Below are 19,962 nucleotides of genomic sequence, written 5' to 3' on the forward strand. Positions count from 1 at the left end.
GCAAGCAGTATAACGGTTTTATTCCAGGGCTCTGCTGACCTTGAAGAAGTATCTAGCTTTTCTGCTTTTGTTTATTTTTTGTCACAGGATTCCCTCAAGGACCAAAGCCCTATTATCCGTAATTTCTTATCAGTCTATTGTAAGCTTTAGCAGAAACCATTGGGGATTTTACTGTGTTATGAGAACCTCCAAATTGCATGACAATCTGGTTTTACAAGTTTCTTATCTCCTTTTCATTTGTTCAGTTGGTGGTCACCAGTGGCTTACAATGTCACCAGAATCTGTGGAAAGAAATAAAAAGTTTTTGTTCTGCAGCCTCCTTATCTGCAGTTCTGTTTGTGTCTCCAGACCACTGGTGATTTGTGACATCATTGGATTCTGGTGGTGTAACCTAGCCGCTCACAGAGATAATCTTGTAATTGTTCTTGACTTGTTCAACATAGTTCTCTCACAGTTTTCAGTGGCACCATCCCTCCTGTATTGCTTTGAAATTCTGATGGTATCAGGTGAAAAATCCTGAATTATTCATTTTGCTTAGAGATTGTCTATTTTCAACTATTATCCAGGAATATAAGTATTAAGACAGAGTGATAAAAACCAATACACGATGTTAAATGGACTCATGATTAGGAAACAGTATCATAAATTCATAAGTGGTCATGAGTACATCTCCTGAAATGTTTTTTCAGGAAAAAGTATCAATCAATTAAAAATGGTTAAATACAAGAAAGAAAATGTAGATGGAAGAGTTTTTTAAAATATATTTAGTCTTGTTGTAAGATAAGTGAATTTTTGAAGTTAGTACAATATAAGCAATAAACAAGTAGGCATTAAGTGAAAGTCTAGTTTTATGAAAGTTTATTTGCAAATAGTAAGCTTTTGCTGTTTAAAAACTAGATTCTGAATTCCAATAAATTAGCAAAAAATACAAAAGTACCAATGTATAAAATGCCAAAGAAATGAACAGATAGTTGATAAAGGAGGAAATAGAAAGCCAAAAAACATATGGAAAATGATCAACTTAACAGTAAATCTAATACAGACACACACATATAACCCATTAAATAAAGTTATTAAAATAATACACATTGCTGACGAAGGTGTGGGGAGATATACATTCTCAGGCATGGATAGTGTGATGGTAGGAATCCAAATTTGTGAAAGTGTCACCTGGATAGCAGGGTGGGCCTGAAAGACATTTCAAAAATAGCTCTAGTCCCCGACCAAATAGTTGTAGTTTTGAAGACCTATTCTCTGGAAATATTCTAGAATAACAGAAAATATATCTTAAAAATATTCAGCCCAGTGTTCTTTATAATGTCTAATAAGGAAGATTAAATAAATCATAATCCATCCATAAACTAGAATGTAATGCAGCATGAAGTTATAAGTGTATAAAATAATTAGGAAGAGATTAACTATCATGTTAAATCAAAAGAGCAGGATGTAAATTTGCGTGTGTGAAGTTCGTATCAACTATGAAAAAATATTTATGAAATAAGGCTATAACAAGTACAAACAAGTGTGATGGTTTCTAGATGATGGGATTAGGGATAATTTCTATATTAATCATGATACTTTTCTACATTCTCTAAGAATTCAACAATGAGCATGATTTTTTATAAATTCTAAAATGTTATAAATATATTCTTGGAAAATGACTAGTGTCACAGTCTTGTTTGTTTGTAGTAATAATGTGTGCTTAGTTTTTTAAAAGATAATCAGAGTTACTACCAGTATTAATAAAATATTTGGAGACCCCTTGAAAATGATTTTATATATTCTAGATTTGGGGATTATAATCAAGTCACTAGTTCACATACCTGTTCTGAGAAACAGAATAACTCATGCCTAAGGTTTACTTGCATTTGAATCTTTGATCAATGCTCGCTTGGCTGGCCTTGCATTGTTCAAGTTCTAACCTGTCTTTTCACACACCATTCACTCATGGGAGAGTGATCAACATTGTCCTTTTGTGGCAAGGAGATGAAACGGATAAATTTGTGATAGTCCAAATTAAGTTACCAAGTAGGTGGACAAGTGAAGTTTGAGGTTTTAGTTTTTAAAATGGAATAATGATCATATGAATGGAATGAGGGTCATGCAAAAGCATCCTTTTAACCATGTTTGGGCAGTTTATTTGAATATGAGCAATACCTGGTCCCTTTTACACAGTTTACCCTCCAAGGGGAGCTGGAGAAGTTAGAACTTTCCATTTTTAGAAGTGGGGCCATGTCCCACTTTCCTTTGTAAGATCCCTGGCTAAAGAAATGATATTAAGCCAAAGCCTCTTTTTCATCTTTAAAAAAGCAGGTATATTTGGTCCCACATCACCCCAACTTTTGAAATGGTTGTCATGTTGTTTAATTAACCTCGATCTACAATTTGCCACCTCCAGTTTTGTGACACTTTGGAAAAAGACAGCAGCCATCTGTTGAATATATTCTGTTCTATTGATCTGTGTCCTCACGATACCAGCACACGAAGCTCCTTGGCCTCGACCACTGGGGACAGAGCCCAAGACGAGTGGTCAATAACAAAATTCTAGCTTCAAAACATGTCAGCCTCCATAGAATTTGGGAATGTGCAAATTTTTCATTTATCTCTTTTGAAATTGTAGTTATTTCTTTTGTTCTCCAGGACTGGGGTTTCATATTGCACTTTGGTCCCCTTCCTGACGGGCCACTTTGTAGAACTTTTGTGTCAGCCAAAGAGGGTACATATCGCAAGTTGATGACCCAAGGGAGGGACCAAAGTTATGAAAGATGAGGAAGATGACAATACTCTGGGACAGATGATGCTGTCCTCGCAGGTCACACGACGCCTAACGACACGTCCAGAGTGGTGGTTGTGGGGACCGTTGTGTCAACTGTCAACTGTCAAGGGGTCAGAGTGCCTCCTTGAGTGCTTGAAGGCAGGAGCCTTAGGTACCATGTGACATACAGTGGGCACTTCCACGTTTTAGAGCTAAAATTCTATTTTATTTTCTTTTGTACTTCATTGCATTCTTTCTCATGCTCTTTTCATTCAAAGATTCAGTCCCAAGACAGGATTATGATACTCCACCAGCTGTTGTGTCAGGTAGGAAAATTCTAATTCCTTTAAGACTTGATTGGATGGGAGAGAGGGAGCTTGCCTGGTTTTTCTCCAAAACTCTTTAAAGCAGTGATTCTCAAACAGTGATTCTAAGCAGGCATTTCAATTTCAGTTCCGGGGTGGGGGGTTAGCATATGTGGTTCAAAAAAGGATATTTAATATTCCAATCCAGTTTTGTGTATGGAAAATAAATGTGTTGCTTTTGAAATAAAAAATAAAAGCTCAAAGACTTTTGGTCTATGAAGGATACACAGAAAATTGAGTCTATGTTCTGTGTATCAGTAATTCTTAGTGTTGGAGCGTTCATTAGACTTTCTGGGAAATTGGAGAAGGATACTTGTGTTTATCAAAAGAGGGCACAGATGAATAAAAGTAGTTTGAGAAGCACTGCTTTAGAGACCGGAATTCCTCTGAAATCAGAAAATCATCCCATTTTGCTTTCTCAGCACCCACTATAGTGTCTGACACATAGTAGGTACTCGATATAATTGTTGAATGAATCAAAACTTCAAATTTGTTCCAAAAATGGTGTTTTGGATATTGAAAGAAAATCTGCCAATGTTCCATTTGTACAACAAAGTGGCAGAGGTTGATTTGAGAATTCGTTAGTGTCTCGAGCATTTTAATTAGCAATATTGAAGTAGTTTCATAAAATCCAGTGGTGCAGTTTGTCACAGAGTATACATATGTGAAGACATGAGTTTTAATTTTGAACAGCACAGATCTTCTTGTGCTTTCATCTTGATTTTGCATTTTGGTTTCTTGCAAAGAGGAAAATGGGCACAAGTTTTCATTTTTGTTGATTTTAACTAAATAAAATACTGGCAGCATGAAGGGCTTTGAACTCTTTAATCCTTTGATGTGTCAGATGATGAGGACATAAAATCTAAACCAAGAAAGGGCACTGGAGAGAGAGAGAGCGAGAGACAAAGGCCAGAAACAGAATGGGAGAGCCCAGAGAGCAGCAGAGTCTGGCAACTGAATGGTGGTTTTCAAGCAGAGAACATCATGTTCTTGGCCACCTGGTTTGCTTGACCCAGCATATTCAGGGTAATCCTTTTCTCATGTCTTGTGGACTTATTTAATTATGCTCATGGCTGAATATTCCTCTTAGAAGTTCAGTTGAGAAGCAATGAGTTAGCTTTCAGCTGTGAAGTTACTTTGGTCCTCCTGGAAATCTCTATAAGTTGTCATTAATGAAAATACCACTTATCTTTCCCTAAAGTGTATTACCTGTCATATCTTCATGTGCCTGTTTTATTTAGGATATGGGACCCCTGGGAAGATGCTTTCTCTAACGTATGTAGCCTTTACTTTGTTTACCGTGTGGCATCTTTGTTTAACAAGAGGCATCTACTCTTAATAATTTGCCAGTATTGATAATAATGAAAGACACAAAATGGAACTTTCCTTCAACTAGGTTTTCTGATTTCACTTTCAAAAACACAATGGAAAAATCAATGAAAACATCAAAAGCACTTACTAGATGTGTGTCATGGGTCAGGCTCTACACAAATCAATTGTGGCAGAACATCTGGAGGCAAATCTGGACTCAGAGTTCCCACCTAATTCCATAGTCAGGCGCCACTGAGAGTCCTTGAGCAGAGAAATGACTTGATCAAAGCAGTTCTTTGAGAAACTTAATCTGGCAGTTTGGTGTGTGCTTGAGGAATAAGACACAGTAATTACGTAGAACATTTAGAAAGCTCAGATATGATATCACTAAACTAAAATAAGTGCTAAGACCCCAGTGAAATACAAAGGGACTAAAATAGAAGTGACAGGAAAAATAACACTTTGGGAGATTTTACAGTTGTTTTCCCCTTACAAGATTGGGTTGGTGGTTTGACATCTTATAAATTTGCACAGACTTCTTTGGCCTCTTTAGTCCATCTCTAAATGAAAATAGACTTGCCTTCCTAAAATGTTTGTGACTTATCTGGTGGGCACAACTTGAATGACACTTGAAAAGGTAACATATCCTTTGCCAAACCCTTGATCAGATCAGGAAAGTGAAACAGGCATAAGGTATTGTGATATCCTCTTCTCATGTCTCCCAATATGCCAGTGTTGGACAACTCCAATAGTAATCGATTCTTGGCCATTGTAGGAGCCAACTAAACTGCCATGATGTATCAGAGTTTGAGATATCTCCGTGGTAATCTACAGAAACAAAACCCAACCTAATTCTGTTCGATCAATATATCAAACATTTTTTGACCACCCTCTGAGTGCTGGGCACAACACTGAAGTACTAGGGATACAAAGATGAATAGAAAATGGACCACTGGTTAAAAAGAATATATGATGGTCTAAATTAATGTTGTTGTTGTTGATGATGATGATGTTGAAATGTATAAAGTATGGAGGAACTAAAATTTAGAATCTACAATGAAGATTGGGAACCCTCAGGAATAAACTAAATTCTGAGCTTGATGTGGAAGGATGAATATGAGTTTACCAGTTGGACAAGAGTGGGAAATGTACATGAGGTGAATGGGACAGGAAATGAAATTCTATGGGGTGATTAGATGACAGCAAGTTATTTGGTATTCTTGGAGCAAAACATCACAATGGCAGACACTGAAGGTGATCTCAGGGTAATCAGAGTAAATCTGATTTTAGGCAAGAACTCTTTCCTCTTTGAGCCACATGCCACCTTGTTCTTTCAATTATTCAAATAGTATTTATTGGGAGCACACTTTGTGACAATCACTGTGATGGGTGCTAGGGATACAACTTCCTTCTAAGAACTTAGGGTCCAATTAGGAAGTTAGGCACAAGCAAGAGATTACAAGTTTGTAAAGTCTTCAATAAGATGCTTGAGTTCAGAATCTACTGTGTCACTTACTAGTTGTGGAACCTTGGGAAAATTATGTAACTTCTCTGTAGCTTGGATTATTTATCTGAGGAAATATTAATTACCTCGTAAGGTGTTGTGAGCATTAGATGAGTTAAGATATGTAGCCTGCTTAGCACAGGTTCTGGCATCAAATAAGTGCTCAAATGTTATTAGCAACAGCTATGCTAATCATCCTTGTTACAAGGCGCTATAGGAACACAAAGAGAAAACTGACCCATGGTAGGAGTCAGAGAAAGTGGAAGAAACCTCTGAATGGAGACATAAGGACACATGGGAATTAGCCAAGTGAAAAATAAGATGGAGGGGGGAGTTTCAGACTAACAGGGCAGCATGTACAAAGCTCATGGGTAGCAGGATATGGCAAATTCGGGGAACTACAGATGGTTCAGTAGGACAGGGATGCATAAAGAGAGATGAGAGTAGAGAAAATGATCCTGGACGAATAAGGTGGAGCAATGTCACCAGCTATGGTAGCTGGGACTCCATCCTGCTGGCAATAGATGTAAACTAAAAAGTTTAAGTTGGAGAGTGACATGGTCACTCTGGATATAGGTGGAGAATGCACTGGAGAGAGACAGAACTGGAAAACAGGGACCAGGACTCAGGAGTCCAAGCACAAAATCAAGTTGACATGTGCCCAAGGTGTGCAAATAAGAATGGAGAGTTAACAAATTTGACAAATTTGAAAGAGGTAGAATACACAGGACTTAGTAACTCACTGGATGTCAGAGTAGAAGGAGAGGAAAGAGTTAAAGGTAGCTCTTAAGTTCCTAGCACTCAATGGCCTGAGGTATCATTTGCTGAGCTCTGAACCAGAGGAAAGAGAATCAAATTTGGCAGGAAAGAGTTTGAGTGCAGTGTTGTACACGTTGAGTTTGAGATGTCTGTGAGGCATCCAAATAGAGATAATCAATAAATATTTGGATGTCTGTTTCTGGAGCTCATAAGACAGCTCTTAGGTAGAAATGGATTTTGGAGTCATCGTCATGGAATTAACTCATGTCACCCAGAAAATGTGCTTCAAGTGAAGAGAAGTAGGCCGATCCTTGAAAATAAAGAATGGGCAGAAAAAGGAACCTAAAGTAAAGATTGGAAAAGACAACTATAGACATAAAAGGAAAATCAAGAGTGTGAGGTTTCCAAAGACACCAAAGCAAGAGAGGGTTTCAAGAGAGGCCAGTCTGTTAAGATGAGTTTTGAAAAGAAGCCATTGGATTTCGTGACACAGAGATCACTAGCCACTCTGATAGGGTCGTTTTAGGGGGAAGAGCAAGACAGTGAATATCCTATGACAAAGTGGATGTAAAAAGTGTCATACCTAACAAAATTGGCTTTGAAGAGGAGAGACGATAATAACAGAAAACGAATGGAGAAGGGAACTGATCGATTGACTAATTTTTTTTTAAAGATGGGAAATGTTTGGTCATGATAGGAAGAAGCCAGGAAGGAGTTCTAATGGTTGAAGATGTAATTCATACAGGGGATGACTGATAGAACAAGGTCATTGAGGAAGCTAGACATCTCCTCTAGGAATGCAGGAGGACAGGAGGAAAGGACAGTGCACCTGCATGTAAGTTTGTAAGCATACGAGTAGGAAGTCAAATGTAGGGTTTCCTACATGATAAATACTTTTTTTGTTTGTTTGTTTTAATTTTTTTAATTGAAGTATAGTTAATTTACAATGTTGTGTTAATTTCTGCTGTACAGTATAATGATTCAGTTACACACACACACACATATATATATACACGTATATATTCATGTATATATACATGTATACCCTGTGATAAAACATCACAGGATATTGAATATAGTTCCCTGTGCTGTACAGTAGGACCTTGCTGTTTATCCATCCTATATATACTAGTTTGCATCTGCTGATCCCAACCTCCCAGTCCATCCCTCCCCCCAACCCCCTCCCCCTTGGCAACCACCAGTCTGTTCTCTATGTCTGTGAGTCTGTTTCTGTTTCATAGATAAGTTCATTTGTGTCGTATTTTAGATTCCATATGTAAGTGATATCATATGATATTTGTCTTTCTCTGTCTGACTTACTTCACTTAGTATGATCATCTCTATGATACTACTTGTTTGTGTGTGTGTGTGTGTGTGTGTGTGTGTGTGTGTGTGTGTGTGAAGTATTAAATGCCATCCTCTGAGAGTGAGTGGGAATGGCATGGTAAGGGACTGAAGGAGAACAGAGATTTGGAAAAAGAAAGCCAACTAACAATACACAGGAAGCTTGCGGGGCAGCCCTGGGGGGCCATTTGAAGCTACAGACTATAGATTTTTGTTATACCAGTCTGTGAGGATGTTTGATTTTTCGCTGTAGTGATCAGTAGCCAAGAAGGCAGTGGATTAATCCAGGGCTAAGGTTTCACTGAGTGGAGTGAGAAAAGGGGCAATGTGTGCTGACATTGGCAAGAGAGTTACCGAGTGGCAAACTAGTTTTCAGGATGGATAGAAAAAGAAAAGAAGGCAGCAGAGTGTGGGAGAAAAGGAGAAAGCAAGGAAGATAGAGACTAGAGGTCTCAACGAGGCATACGAAGTGGTCAGAAGTACAATACTTAGATTTAGGAATGTGGATAATGAACTAATATTTCTCAGCAAAGTCAAGGTCATGGGAGCAGATGGCCAAAGTGGACTTGAGGTGAAGGTGACGGAGGTTAAGGAAGTTCATCAATATGAGCATAAGAAGGTGCTATTTCAGTGGGGTATTTTTGTACGTCTAGATTTTGTTTTGTTTTGTTGATTTGTTTTTTGTTTGTTTGTTTATTTTTGCGGTACGTGGGCCTCTCACTGTTGCGGTCTCTCCCGTTACAGAGCACAGGCTCTGGACGCACAGGCTCAGCAGCCATGGCTCATGGGCCCAGCTGCTCCATGCATGTGGGATCTTCCCGGACCGGGGCACGAACCCATGTCCCCTGCATCAGCAGGCGGACTCTCAACAACTGCGCCACCAGGGAAGCCCTGTTGATTTGGTTTTTGACACTAATAGATGTGGGCTAATCATCAGGAAGAATGTCCCCAATAGAGAGGATCACTGATAGAACATATTTCTGGAACATGTTACAAAGACACTGAAGACTTGACCTCACAGAATGTTTAAGAATCAAGTTTTTTTCTGGAACGTTTGGAATATACATCTAATTAAAGGCAGGAAAGTATATCAGAGTAGTATTTTTCAGAGTGTGATTTGGGTATCACCATGCTACTTGAAGTGTTTTTAGGAGTATAGGAACCAAAACCTTTTATTTTGACTTCAGCAGCTGTAGAGTTACTTTAATGTGAATTTGAATTAAGGTCGTCAAATGCATGGCTGAAGATCTCTTTGCTTAGGAAAAGTCTAAGGTGAATAGTTAAACAGTGAATACATTAAAAATAATAATAATAATTCAGGAAGGATAGAGCTAAGGCCAGAGTGGTGATGTCCAGAGAAAGTGGTTGAGGTTTGGGAGATGGGGGTCTCTGATTTATTTCCTCTCTCCTCTCCAAGTCTCGGCTACACCTTATCCAGCTCATTTCAAGGACAGAAAACAGGAAGTCCGGAACTACCCTCCACATTTTCATGCAAAATCACGAGTCTATTCTCTTTTTAGTGTTTCTTTTCCATACAATGATAACTCTTTAAAAGATCCTCCTATTTGAAAATGAAAAGTAAAACATCATTTTTTTTTCTGTTCATAGTTGGATTTTATGAGAAACATATGAAAACTATAGATAAATGTTGTCAAATGTTTATCTCAGTTGCTTTGAACTTAATTTCCTAGATGGGCATCATGACGAAATCAAGAAAAAGACCACAATGGACAGAGAACAAACTGAAGTAGAACCAAAATTCATTCTCCTTTTCTGAAAACCTTAGAATTCAGAATTTGAATCTTGTGTTTGGAAAAACTGAAACAAAGGACCAAAAATACATTGACAGCAACCCATAGAACTTCTGAACATACTTTCATCCTCTGCCATATTCCTTCTACATACTGGCTAAAATGGGTTGAAAAGAGTCAATCTTACCATCAGTACAACTTCAGGACAAGAATGAAGTCTTCACCGTGGTACTTGCCCTGATTCAGACAAAATTCACTGTTAAACTTATGCAGTTTTTCCACATTGTTTTGCTAGTCAATAATATCAGTTTGCATTGGAAAGCCTCCCTAATTTGTTTTTGTTTTTGCGGTACGCGGGCCTCTCACTGTTGTGGCCTCTCCCGTTGCAGAGCACAGGCTCTGGACGCGCAGGCTCAGCGGCCATGGCTCACAGGCCCAGCTGCTCCGCGGCATGTGGGATCCTCCAGGACCAGGGCATGAACCCGTGTCCCCCGCATCGGCAGGTGGACCCTCAACCACTGCGCCACCAGGGAAGCCCAGTCTCCCTAATTTGGAATCGGTGATGCTCTACCAAAGATTTGGTTGAAACCCATCTTTGTACTAACTCTTCTTGAGTGGGTATTACTTTATAAAACTCTTCCATAATTTGGCAGGGATGAGGGGTGATGTTTAAGATACTTCAAAGAGCAAAACCATTTTTCAAATGGGGGGGTGTTTAAGCTACTTCAAACCATTTTTTAAGCTCTAAACATTGGTTTTCATGGATACCATGAGCTAATTACAAATGATCTCCATCTCTTAATTAAAAATTAGGTCCATTAGTACCTCCAGTTACCTACAATTAGCCATTAAGTTGTATTTACTATAAAAGACCTGACACAGAGTTATATGTGCTCCCACAAGCCATGCATGAAAATCAGTTTCATTTCTTTGCTCAGACTCTGTGCATCTACTTTGATTACCAAACTGCATTTGTTTAAATGTACTAATTAATTGATTTTTTTCTTTTTAATAAGTTCAATAAGGAGACTTTGTTCTACTTATTATTCATTCATTCAACTAATATTCACTGAGCTCCTAGAGTGCTACAAGGAACCAAGGCTAGATGGTATAAAATAGAGATACATCCCTTGCCTTCAAAGAACATAGATTCTAACAGCAAAGGACAGAGTTACAAAGAACTGTCACAAAACACAGCACGTGACAGATATCCTAAGAGCAGTACACAGAGCGGGACTTTGTACAAGCATTTGACACACAGGTCTGTTCATGCTGTTACTGTGATCCTGCTGGCGCATTTGTATTGTTCACTACATTACAGAAATGAAGTTTTAAAAGACTAACTGTGGGACCACAATTTTTAGTGCTCTATTCAAGAAACTGTTAACTAAAGAGAACTTATGCACATAGTCTTTTCTGATATCTAAACATCACTGTTATTTAGCCCAGTTTCTTTTTTCCGGGGTGGAGGTGGAGCAGAACATGGGATAGGAGGATACAAAATCCTATGCCTTACCTTCTAATCCAGCGATTTTTTTTTTTCTGTAAAGGTCCAGAAGTAAATATTTTAGGCTTTGCCAGCCATTGGCTCATGTCACAACTACTCTTGCCTTTCAGGAGGAAAGCAGCCACAGACCATGTGTAAATGGATGAACATGGCCACATCCCAATAAAACTTTATTTATAAAACAAGGCAGCAACCAAGATTGGCCTGTGGGGTACAGTTTGCCCACCTGTGTTCTAATCAATGTATTTTCCTAAGTATTCCAAATTAAATACTATTACTGACATTCCTTATAATAAGAGCATGAAGTTCTTTTCCTTTAAAGCTAGCAGTTGTGTGTGTGTTTTTAATTTCATGAAAGGCAGATGAAATGTCAGAAAGGCAGAGGTGGAGAGATGGAAATGAGGACTGAGAGAGACATTGCTTATAGTTTTACTTTGCACAACATGATTGATTGTAGTTCCGAAGTATGAAAACACTTTAAGCATATTTATATTTTTCATGTGCTCAGCCTATATGCGTTTTCTGGGATGTATCTGTATGTGCCAGCAACACAGGATTATCAACCAGGAAAATCAATATATATTCTGTTAATATCCCCTTGGCAGCCTTTAGAATTCTGTACTTTTAGCAATTTAGGGAAAAGGTAAAAGATACATCATCTCAATAGATGTGTAGTAAAAATGTATTTTACATCTTTGTCCTTCCACCTGGGCTGGTACTGTTGTTGCTGCTGTGGTTGGTTTGAGTCCACTGAAGTTGTCCTTGATCTGTCAGCGCTGGTGATTCTGTGTTCCCGGGTGACTGCTTTCTCTGAGCATTGTGTTCTGCTTGGCGTACACATCCAATGGAAAGGCAGTATCCACAGTGTCTTCCCTGTGGTAGAATCCTTCAGTGGGTGGCAGCAATGGGCTTAGGGCAGCCATGGCCACCACACACGTGTCCTGAGTACTTCAGTCATCTGTAAAAGGCAGTACCTACGTAAGGGTGACAGAGAAAGAGAGCATTTTCAAGACAACAGCAGATTTTAAAGGAAGCTAACTGCATGTGCAGGCATCAGCCCATCTGGCACTAACACCACATTGTTCCCTTTTTAATCAACTGCACAAAGTGGGCACTTGAGGTTCCTGTCGGAGAATCCAACCATGAATTGACTACAATGCAGCCCTTGCCAAAGGCATGCTTGAGACACCTGACACTGGAGAGAGACTGCCTCGCAGACACGCTAACATTTCTCTAGACTCTATGTTAAATTGGTTTATCAGATAGCAAAATACCTGAACCATATAATTGCACATCCCTGTAGAAATGCTTTCTCAGGGTGAATTTTAACATTTTAACCTCTTCTTTCTTAGACAGGTGATATATGACACACACATTTAAGCAACATCTAGCTTTTTTAAGATGCCACAGTGGATGTAATTATCCATTATTTTACCCAGCATCCTTTATAAAGAAACAAATGATGAATCGCTCCTTGAGTTCAGTGCCTCGGCAAGTATCTTTCTCCACGTGAGCGGATATACTTCTTTTGAACTGGCAATGTAAAATGCATAACTTAGTCTATTTCCCTTTGGCCTTGGTTGTCAGGACAGTGGGAATCAGATGTACTACACTGCAAACTTTCCTGGTATATCATGTTCTCTCTCTTGCTCTCAGCTGTTTGTTGATTTGCTGGTGTTTTTCATTGTGCTTTTTAATACAGTGCTTAATTTTATAAATCCCTCACAGATTCCACTTGGAAGCACAAAAGCTCTAATTCCTATGGTAAAAAATAAATGAAACAAATGCTAATGGGCTCAGGGAAGTTTGCGTGCTCTGAAGTCTGGGTGGAAAGATAAAATGAAAGATGATCATGATTATGCGTTGATCTGATAGAAAAAATTGCCAGCAGGCACTGTTTTTATTCATTACACATGCAACTCTGAATAGGAATAAGTATGGTATAATAATTGGAAATGGCTTTTAGAGTCAAGAGTATGTATGTGATTCCTGGTCCAGCTAGTTAATAATTATTTAACAATGACAGCCACTTAAATTTTCTGAAGCAAACTTTTCCTCTCTTTAAGTATAGATAATAATGCATTAGCATCTCTCTATGTGTATTAATAGAAGAATTTATTGAGGTGACACAGCTAAAGTACCTAGTAAGTACCTGACTCATAATAGATATTAAATTATTATTGCGCCTTCTTTTCCTCTTCCTTTCCTCACATTTAGGGAAGTGTATTAGGAATTTTGAAGTGTCACTAACCTTACATTTACATGATAGATGGACTGAACCAAAATAGTATTTTAAAATAGAGTTTCCAAACTCAGTATCTAAAAATAGAAGAAATATTAAGGGGTTTAAATATGTATCTTCTCTATTGGCTGAACTATTATAATATTATTAGCTGAATTCATATAATAAATAAATTATAAAGCTTTTTTAACAAGATGAAAAATAATCTTCTAAATGGAAGGTGAAAGAAGGTAACAAAAGTAAATAATCATTAGGATTTTGGGTCCTAAAACGTACATATGAACAGAAGCTAGAAGAGAATGAATTAAGTGATTATCGTAAGTGCTTTTAATTTTTTTCTAAACTTTTAGACATGTTGCTTTGCAGCTTATATAATTTACTAGAATTTTAACAGCACAGTCTTTGAATATACATAATTTTAGTCTTTTAATATACATAATTTTATGTATGTATGTATACATACCTAATTTTAACAGCACAGTCTTTAAATATACATAATTTTCTTTCGTTTATTATTTACCATAGGAATTAGAGCTTTTGTGTTTCCAAGTAGAATTTGTGAAGGGTTTATAAAATTAAGCACTGTAGGGGCTTCCCTGGTGGTGCAGTGGTTGGGAGTCCGCCTGCTGATGCAGGGGACGCGGGTTCGCGCCCCGGTCCGGGAGGATCCCACATGCCGCAGAGCGCCTGGGCCCGTGAGCCATGGCCGCTGGGCCTGCGCGTCCGGAGCCTGGGCTCCGCAACGGCAGAGGCCGTGGCAGTGAGAGGCCCACGTACCGCATAAATAAATAAATAAATAAATAAATAAATAAATAAATAAATAAATAAGTAAATAAATAAATAAATAAAATAAAAAATTAAGCACTGTATTAAAATGCACAATTTATATACTGGGGAAACATGAATATATTACTATGAAGATGAGGATTATGGTGATTGTGATGATTATATTGATGGTAGTGGTAGCAGTGGTGACCTCTAAAAATGTCCCCACTTCCATTCATTATATCTCAACCCTACGGCATTTAAGGCAGAATTACAAGAAACATATCTTTCTATAGAGGTGGCATAGAATTTTTGAGCAATTCTATTGTCTAAAGTCACTGTTTAAATCAACTATACGTCAATAAAAAAATAAAAATTAAAAAAAAAAGACTTTTGAGGGCTTCCCTGGTGGCGCAGTGGTTGAGAGTCCGCCTGCCGATGCAGGGGACACGGGTTCGTGCCCCGGTCCGGGAAGATCTCACATGCCGCGGAGCAGCTGGGCTCATGAGCCATGGCCGATGAGCCTGCGCGTCCGGAGCCTGTGCTCCGCAATGGGAGAGGCCACAACAGTGAGAGGCCCGCGTACAGCAAAAAAAAAAAAAAAAAAAAAAGAAAAGACTTTTTTGGGGGGGATTTGTTTTTAAACATCTTTATTGGAGTATAATTGCTTTACAATGGTGTGTTAGTTCCTGCTTTATAACAAAGTGAGTCAGTTATACATATACATATGTCCCCATATCTCTTCCCTCTTGCGTCTCCCTCCCTCCCACCCTCCCTATCCCACCCCTCTAGGTGGTCACAAAGCACCGAGCTGATCTCCCTGTACTATGCGGCTGCTTCCCACTAACTATCTATTTTACATTTGGTAGTGTTCATATGTCCATGCCACTCTCTCACTTTGTCCCAGCTTACCCTTCCCCCTCCCCATAACCTCAAGTCCGTTCTCTAGTAGGTCTGTGTCTTTATTCCTGTCTTGCCCCTAGGTTCTTCATGACCCCTTTTTTTATTTTTTAGATTCCATATATATGGGTTAGCATACAGTATTTGTTTTTCTCTTTCTGACTTACTTCACTCTGTATGACAGACTCTAGGTCCATCCACCTCACTACAAATAACTCAATTTCATTTCTTTTTATGGCTGAGTAATATTTCATTGTATATATGTGCCACATCTTCTTTATCCATTCATCTGTTGATGGACACTTAGGTTGCTTCCATGTCCTGGCTATTGTAAATAGAGCTGCAATGAACACTTTGGTACATGACTCTTTTTGAATTATGGTTTTCTCAGGGTATATGCCCAGCAGTGGGATTGCTGGGTCATATGGTAGTTCTATTTGTAGTTTTTTAAGGAACCTCCATACTGTTCTCCATAGTGGCTGTATCAATTTACATTCCCACCAACAGTGCAAGAGGGTTCCCTTTTTTCCACACCCTCTCCAGCATTTACTATTTGTAGATTTTTTGATGATGGCCATTCTGACCAGTGTGAGATGATATCTCATTGTAGTTTTGAATTGCATTTCTCTAATGATTAATGATGTTGAGCATTCTTTCATGTGTCTGTAGGCAATCTGTATATCTTCTTTGGAGAAATGTCTATTTAGGTCTTCTGCCCATTTTTGGATTGGTTTGTTTGTTTTTTTGATATTGAGCTGCATGAGCTGCTTGTAAATTTTGGAGATTAATCCTTTGTCAGTTGCTTCATTTGCAAATATTTTCTCCCATTCTGAGAGTTGTCTTTTTGTCTTGTGTATGGTTTCCTTTGCTGTGCAAAAGCTTTGAAGTTTCATTAGGTCCCATTTGTTTATTTTTGTTTTTATTTTCATTTCTCTAGGAGGTGGGTCAAAAAGGATCTTGGTGTGATTTATGTCATAGAGTGTTCTGCCTATGTTTTCCTCTAAGAGTTTGATGGTGTCTGGCCTTACATTTAGGTCTTTAATCCATTTTGAGTTTATTTTTAAGACACTATTATTTTTATGTGAATTAATTATCCACCTATCAGAAGGTGCATCTCCACAACCAAGTGACTGCCGCCTTTAACATTTTTCTTATTGAAATCAAATTTCAAGTGATATATATTCTGTTCCTTGCATATAGTGCTTGGAATAACCTAAAATCTTACCAGTTTTTTGTTTTTTTTAAATAAATTTATTTATTTTTTTTTTGGCTGCATCAGGTCTTTATTGCTGCACACGGGACTTTTTCTAGTTGTGGCGAGCGGGAGCTACACTTCGTTGCGGTGCACAGGCTTCTCATTTCTCATCGTGGCAGCTTCTCTTGTTGCGGAGCATGGGCTCTAGACACATGGGCTTCAGTAGTTGTGGCACACGGCCTCAGTAGTTGTGGCTCGTGGGCTTTAGAGCACAGACTCAGTAGTTGTGGCGCACAGGCTTAGCTGCTCCGCGACACGTGGGCTCTTCCCGGACCAGGGCTCGAACCCGTGTCCCCTGCACTGGCAGGCAGATTCTTAACCACCGCGCCACCAGGGAAGTCCCCCTCCCAGCTTTTTTAAAGTGAGACTTCCAGTCTCTTATGTTTAATGGGATTGATGTCATACATTTGAAATTGGGATCATATACAATATACTTTAATTACATATGACATTAAGTCTAACTTCCACAAGTTTTATATCTATATATGTATATATAATTATATGTGTGTATTCATGTTTGTGTGTGTGTATACATGAAATCTCCTAATATTGGAGATAATTCATTTTCCCAAGCTGTAGATCACAAAATATTTATTCCTACCAAAATTATAATATCATTTCAAAGTCCATTTGCCACCCAAGATATTGCTTATTCTTCTCTCTTTTCTACTAACTAACTTTTATTCATTTTGATAATGCAGACTATATTACAAACAGTATATTATTTCTTATCAGGCCAGTCTTTTTTTTCCCCACTTGTCTGAACCATGCACTCTGGTGTAATCACTGTGATTTAGCTTTGATAAAATATTGATTGAAAGGCCATCAGCTACCTGGCCCAAATACGACATACAAAAACTAGAATCATTTCCAATCAAATTTCCTTAAAAATGGAAAACAAAAAGTTGAAAAGACTTTAAACCAATGATGCTCTTTAATTTACATGCAATGGGCATATTTCTGGTGGCAGCAAAACCATGTTGGATTCAGAGTAATGGACTGTGGGTCCCTATAAGACATAAATTTAATTACTTTATGTGCCTGCTCTGAGTCCAGCCGTCTGCCCAAGAGAATCAAATCTGGGAAAGCATAGGACTCCAGATTCAGAGAATGGGCATTGCATTCATAACTGAGCAGATTACTTTAGCAAATTAAATATGCAGAGTTAATAAAAAAATAGTTATTGAGATTTTTGAGATGTTTGTTTTGGAAGGGTAAAACCTAGTAGCCAACAAAGACCAAGAACCAACTATAGTCAAGCAAAGTTAGGTTTAGTAGCCTGCAGAAACGAGGGAGAAGTTACATCAGGTGAACAATGGAACATCTGAGAAGAGGAAGTTTGGAGGGTCTTATTGTAGGATTTGAGCATGCAGTGTGACTTTGGTAAAAGCTTAAGTGACGGTCTCTTCTGCATTGGGTGCTATCAGGAAGTGGTGGGAGGCTTGAAAGATTGGGCGTCTTCTTAAGCATCGTCTAGTAGGTGAGAGGAACGAAGCAGAGCTTCATTGATAAAGATGCAGCAGTCACGTTAGTCATGTTAGTTAGTCATGTTAGTTAGTTAGTTAGTCATGCCTTTAAACCCTACTCATGGTGTGTTCTTGTCTGATAATTGTTGATAATCTTAAAATAGTTTAATTGCGAATACTATGACCTGGCTAATAGCTACCCGCTAATTAAAGATAATTTGGAAGATTTCCATAAAATATTTCCTTATCTAAAGGGCAATTATCATGTTGCCTGAAAAAAATATAACTGAACATTTAGTGGCCTTGATCAAATGTAAACACAAATGTGGGGTAGGTCAAATGTGGTTTATTAATCACATACATTGAGTGTATATGGAAGGTATTGTGAACGCGAAGGTGAATATACGTACTCACAGAACATGCTATGTCCAGGGCACTGAGCTGAGGGCTTCAAGTGGGTCCATTTGATACATACAGTAGTCACAACCACCCAGTAAGGAAGTTTCTATGTCCTCTACAAATTGATTCTTTCTAAGCCTAGCTAGACCCTCACTTACATTTATGCTCCTTTGGCTGTTTAAAACTTTTTGCTCTTCTCAAATGCCAAACACAAGCCCTGCTTTTTATTCTCAGAAAATGGCGACCTCCTCCTTGATGAGAAGATGGAAACCATAACTGATCTGATCTCCCACAAAGGTGTTCTCTTTACTTCAAATGTCTGTTTCTTCATTCCTCCTCTCTTCCTATCCTCCTATAGTTTGTCAGGTCATGGCCCTCTCTTTGTCAATGTTAACCCTTCCTCCTATATTCTTGATTTCATCTATTTTTACCTTTTTTTTTCTTTTGGTTTACAGCATTGATTATTCTCTAACCCACATGTGTCTCCTTCATTATATACTTAACCATTGGTGACTTTACTCTGCTTTAAAAAAATGTGTAGATCCTTTCTATCTTGTTTTCATGTTTCTCAGGTGCTGGTCTCAGAGAACTTTACTTTTCTCTGTTTTCTCCCTCAGTGAAGCCATCTACTTCCTCAGCTCTAACTGTCATAGAGATGACCTCCTTATCTATATTGCTCATCCTGCCTCTGTTTTGAGTTCCACACCTGTGTTTCCAGCCACCCTGTAGGTGCCCCCACCCTTGGATAGCCCCATGGAAGTTCAAACTTCATGTTCACAATTTGTCTCATAATCTTTCCTCCCAATCCAGTTTCTTTTCCAGACCTCCCTAGGGTTTGAGCAAACCTCCATAAATATTATTTCTCTAAGCCAAGATCTTGCAAGGAAAGTGTAGCTATGAGTTTAGGATTGTTATGGCCTTTGACAGTGGTTTGGAGTATAGCTCTTCTTTCTGGGTGAGAGCTATATGATTTAATATTCAACTGAGCTTGGAGTAGAAAGGATAGAAAAGCTCTTATTCATTGACAGGTGATTTTTATTCCAGGCAATTGTGCTCAAAACCTCCAAGACGTTTTGGCTCAGTCTACCCACATGCAAGCTTCCTTTTTCTTGTAAATTCTACTTCTACAATATACTTCTACTCTGTCCTTCCCATTCCATTCCCTTACCTCCATCCAGGTTGCACCTTTGTTACCTTTTAATCTTATTATTGCAGTGTTTTCCTAGTGTCAACACCTGGCCCTTTCTTATTTAGCCTTCCCCCAAATACATGAATAAAATTTGACATTAACATTTTTTAAACTTTATTTGCAAGGATATGGTCTTAATATAACAATTGGGAGTACCTTAGTAGGTAACTATCCCTACCATATGATTATTGCCAGAAAGAGGGTACAGATTAGATCTCTGAATCTGAAGTCATTTTTTTAATAGCAAGATTCAAACTTGCCTGCCCAGGATATACTAGAACTACTTCACTACTCAAAGCTGTGGATGGCTTACATAGATTGTTCTACGAAGATGTCGTACTGTAGACCTACAGTGTGATGATGTCTCTGTGTGTATACAGACCTAAAATTTTTCTGAGAAGAATTTAACCTCCAAATAGAGGGGGTTTATTTCATATGGAGTGAGTAGGT

The 19,962-nt window shown here is 38.4% G+C and overlaps 1 protein-coding gene across 6 annotated transcripts in view; it reads left to right on the forward strand.

Moving 5' to 3' along the window:
* RBMS3 (RNA binding motif single stranded interacting protein 3) overlaps positions 1–19,962 on the forward strand; it is a gene marked incomplete at its 3' end in the record, with an annotated part of 699,823 nt that overhangs the window by 648,296 nt on the left and 31,565 nt on the right. For 4 of the 6 annotated variants that reach the window (XM_082664257.1, XM_082664262.1, XM_082664258.1 and 1 more), the window contains one exon: positions 3,034–3,081. The exons of the other annotated variants lie outside the window; for them this stretch is intronic. In XM_082664257.1, coding sequence (XP_082520383.1) covers positions 3,034–3,081 — 48 coding nt within the window. The remainder of the gene's footprint in view (positions 1–3,033; positions 3,082–19,962) is intronic. 6 annotated transcript variants of the gene reach the window in all.

The sequence above is a fragment of the Grampus griseus genome, assembly GCF_964374135.1.
Source record: "Grampus griseus genome assembly, chromosome: 10".
Taxonomy (NCBI): domain Eukaryota; kingdom Metazoa; phylum Chordata; class Mammalia; order Artiodactyla; family Delphinidae; genus Grampus; species Grampus griseus.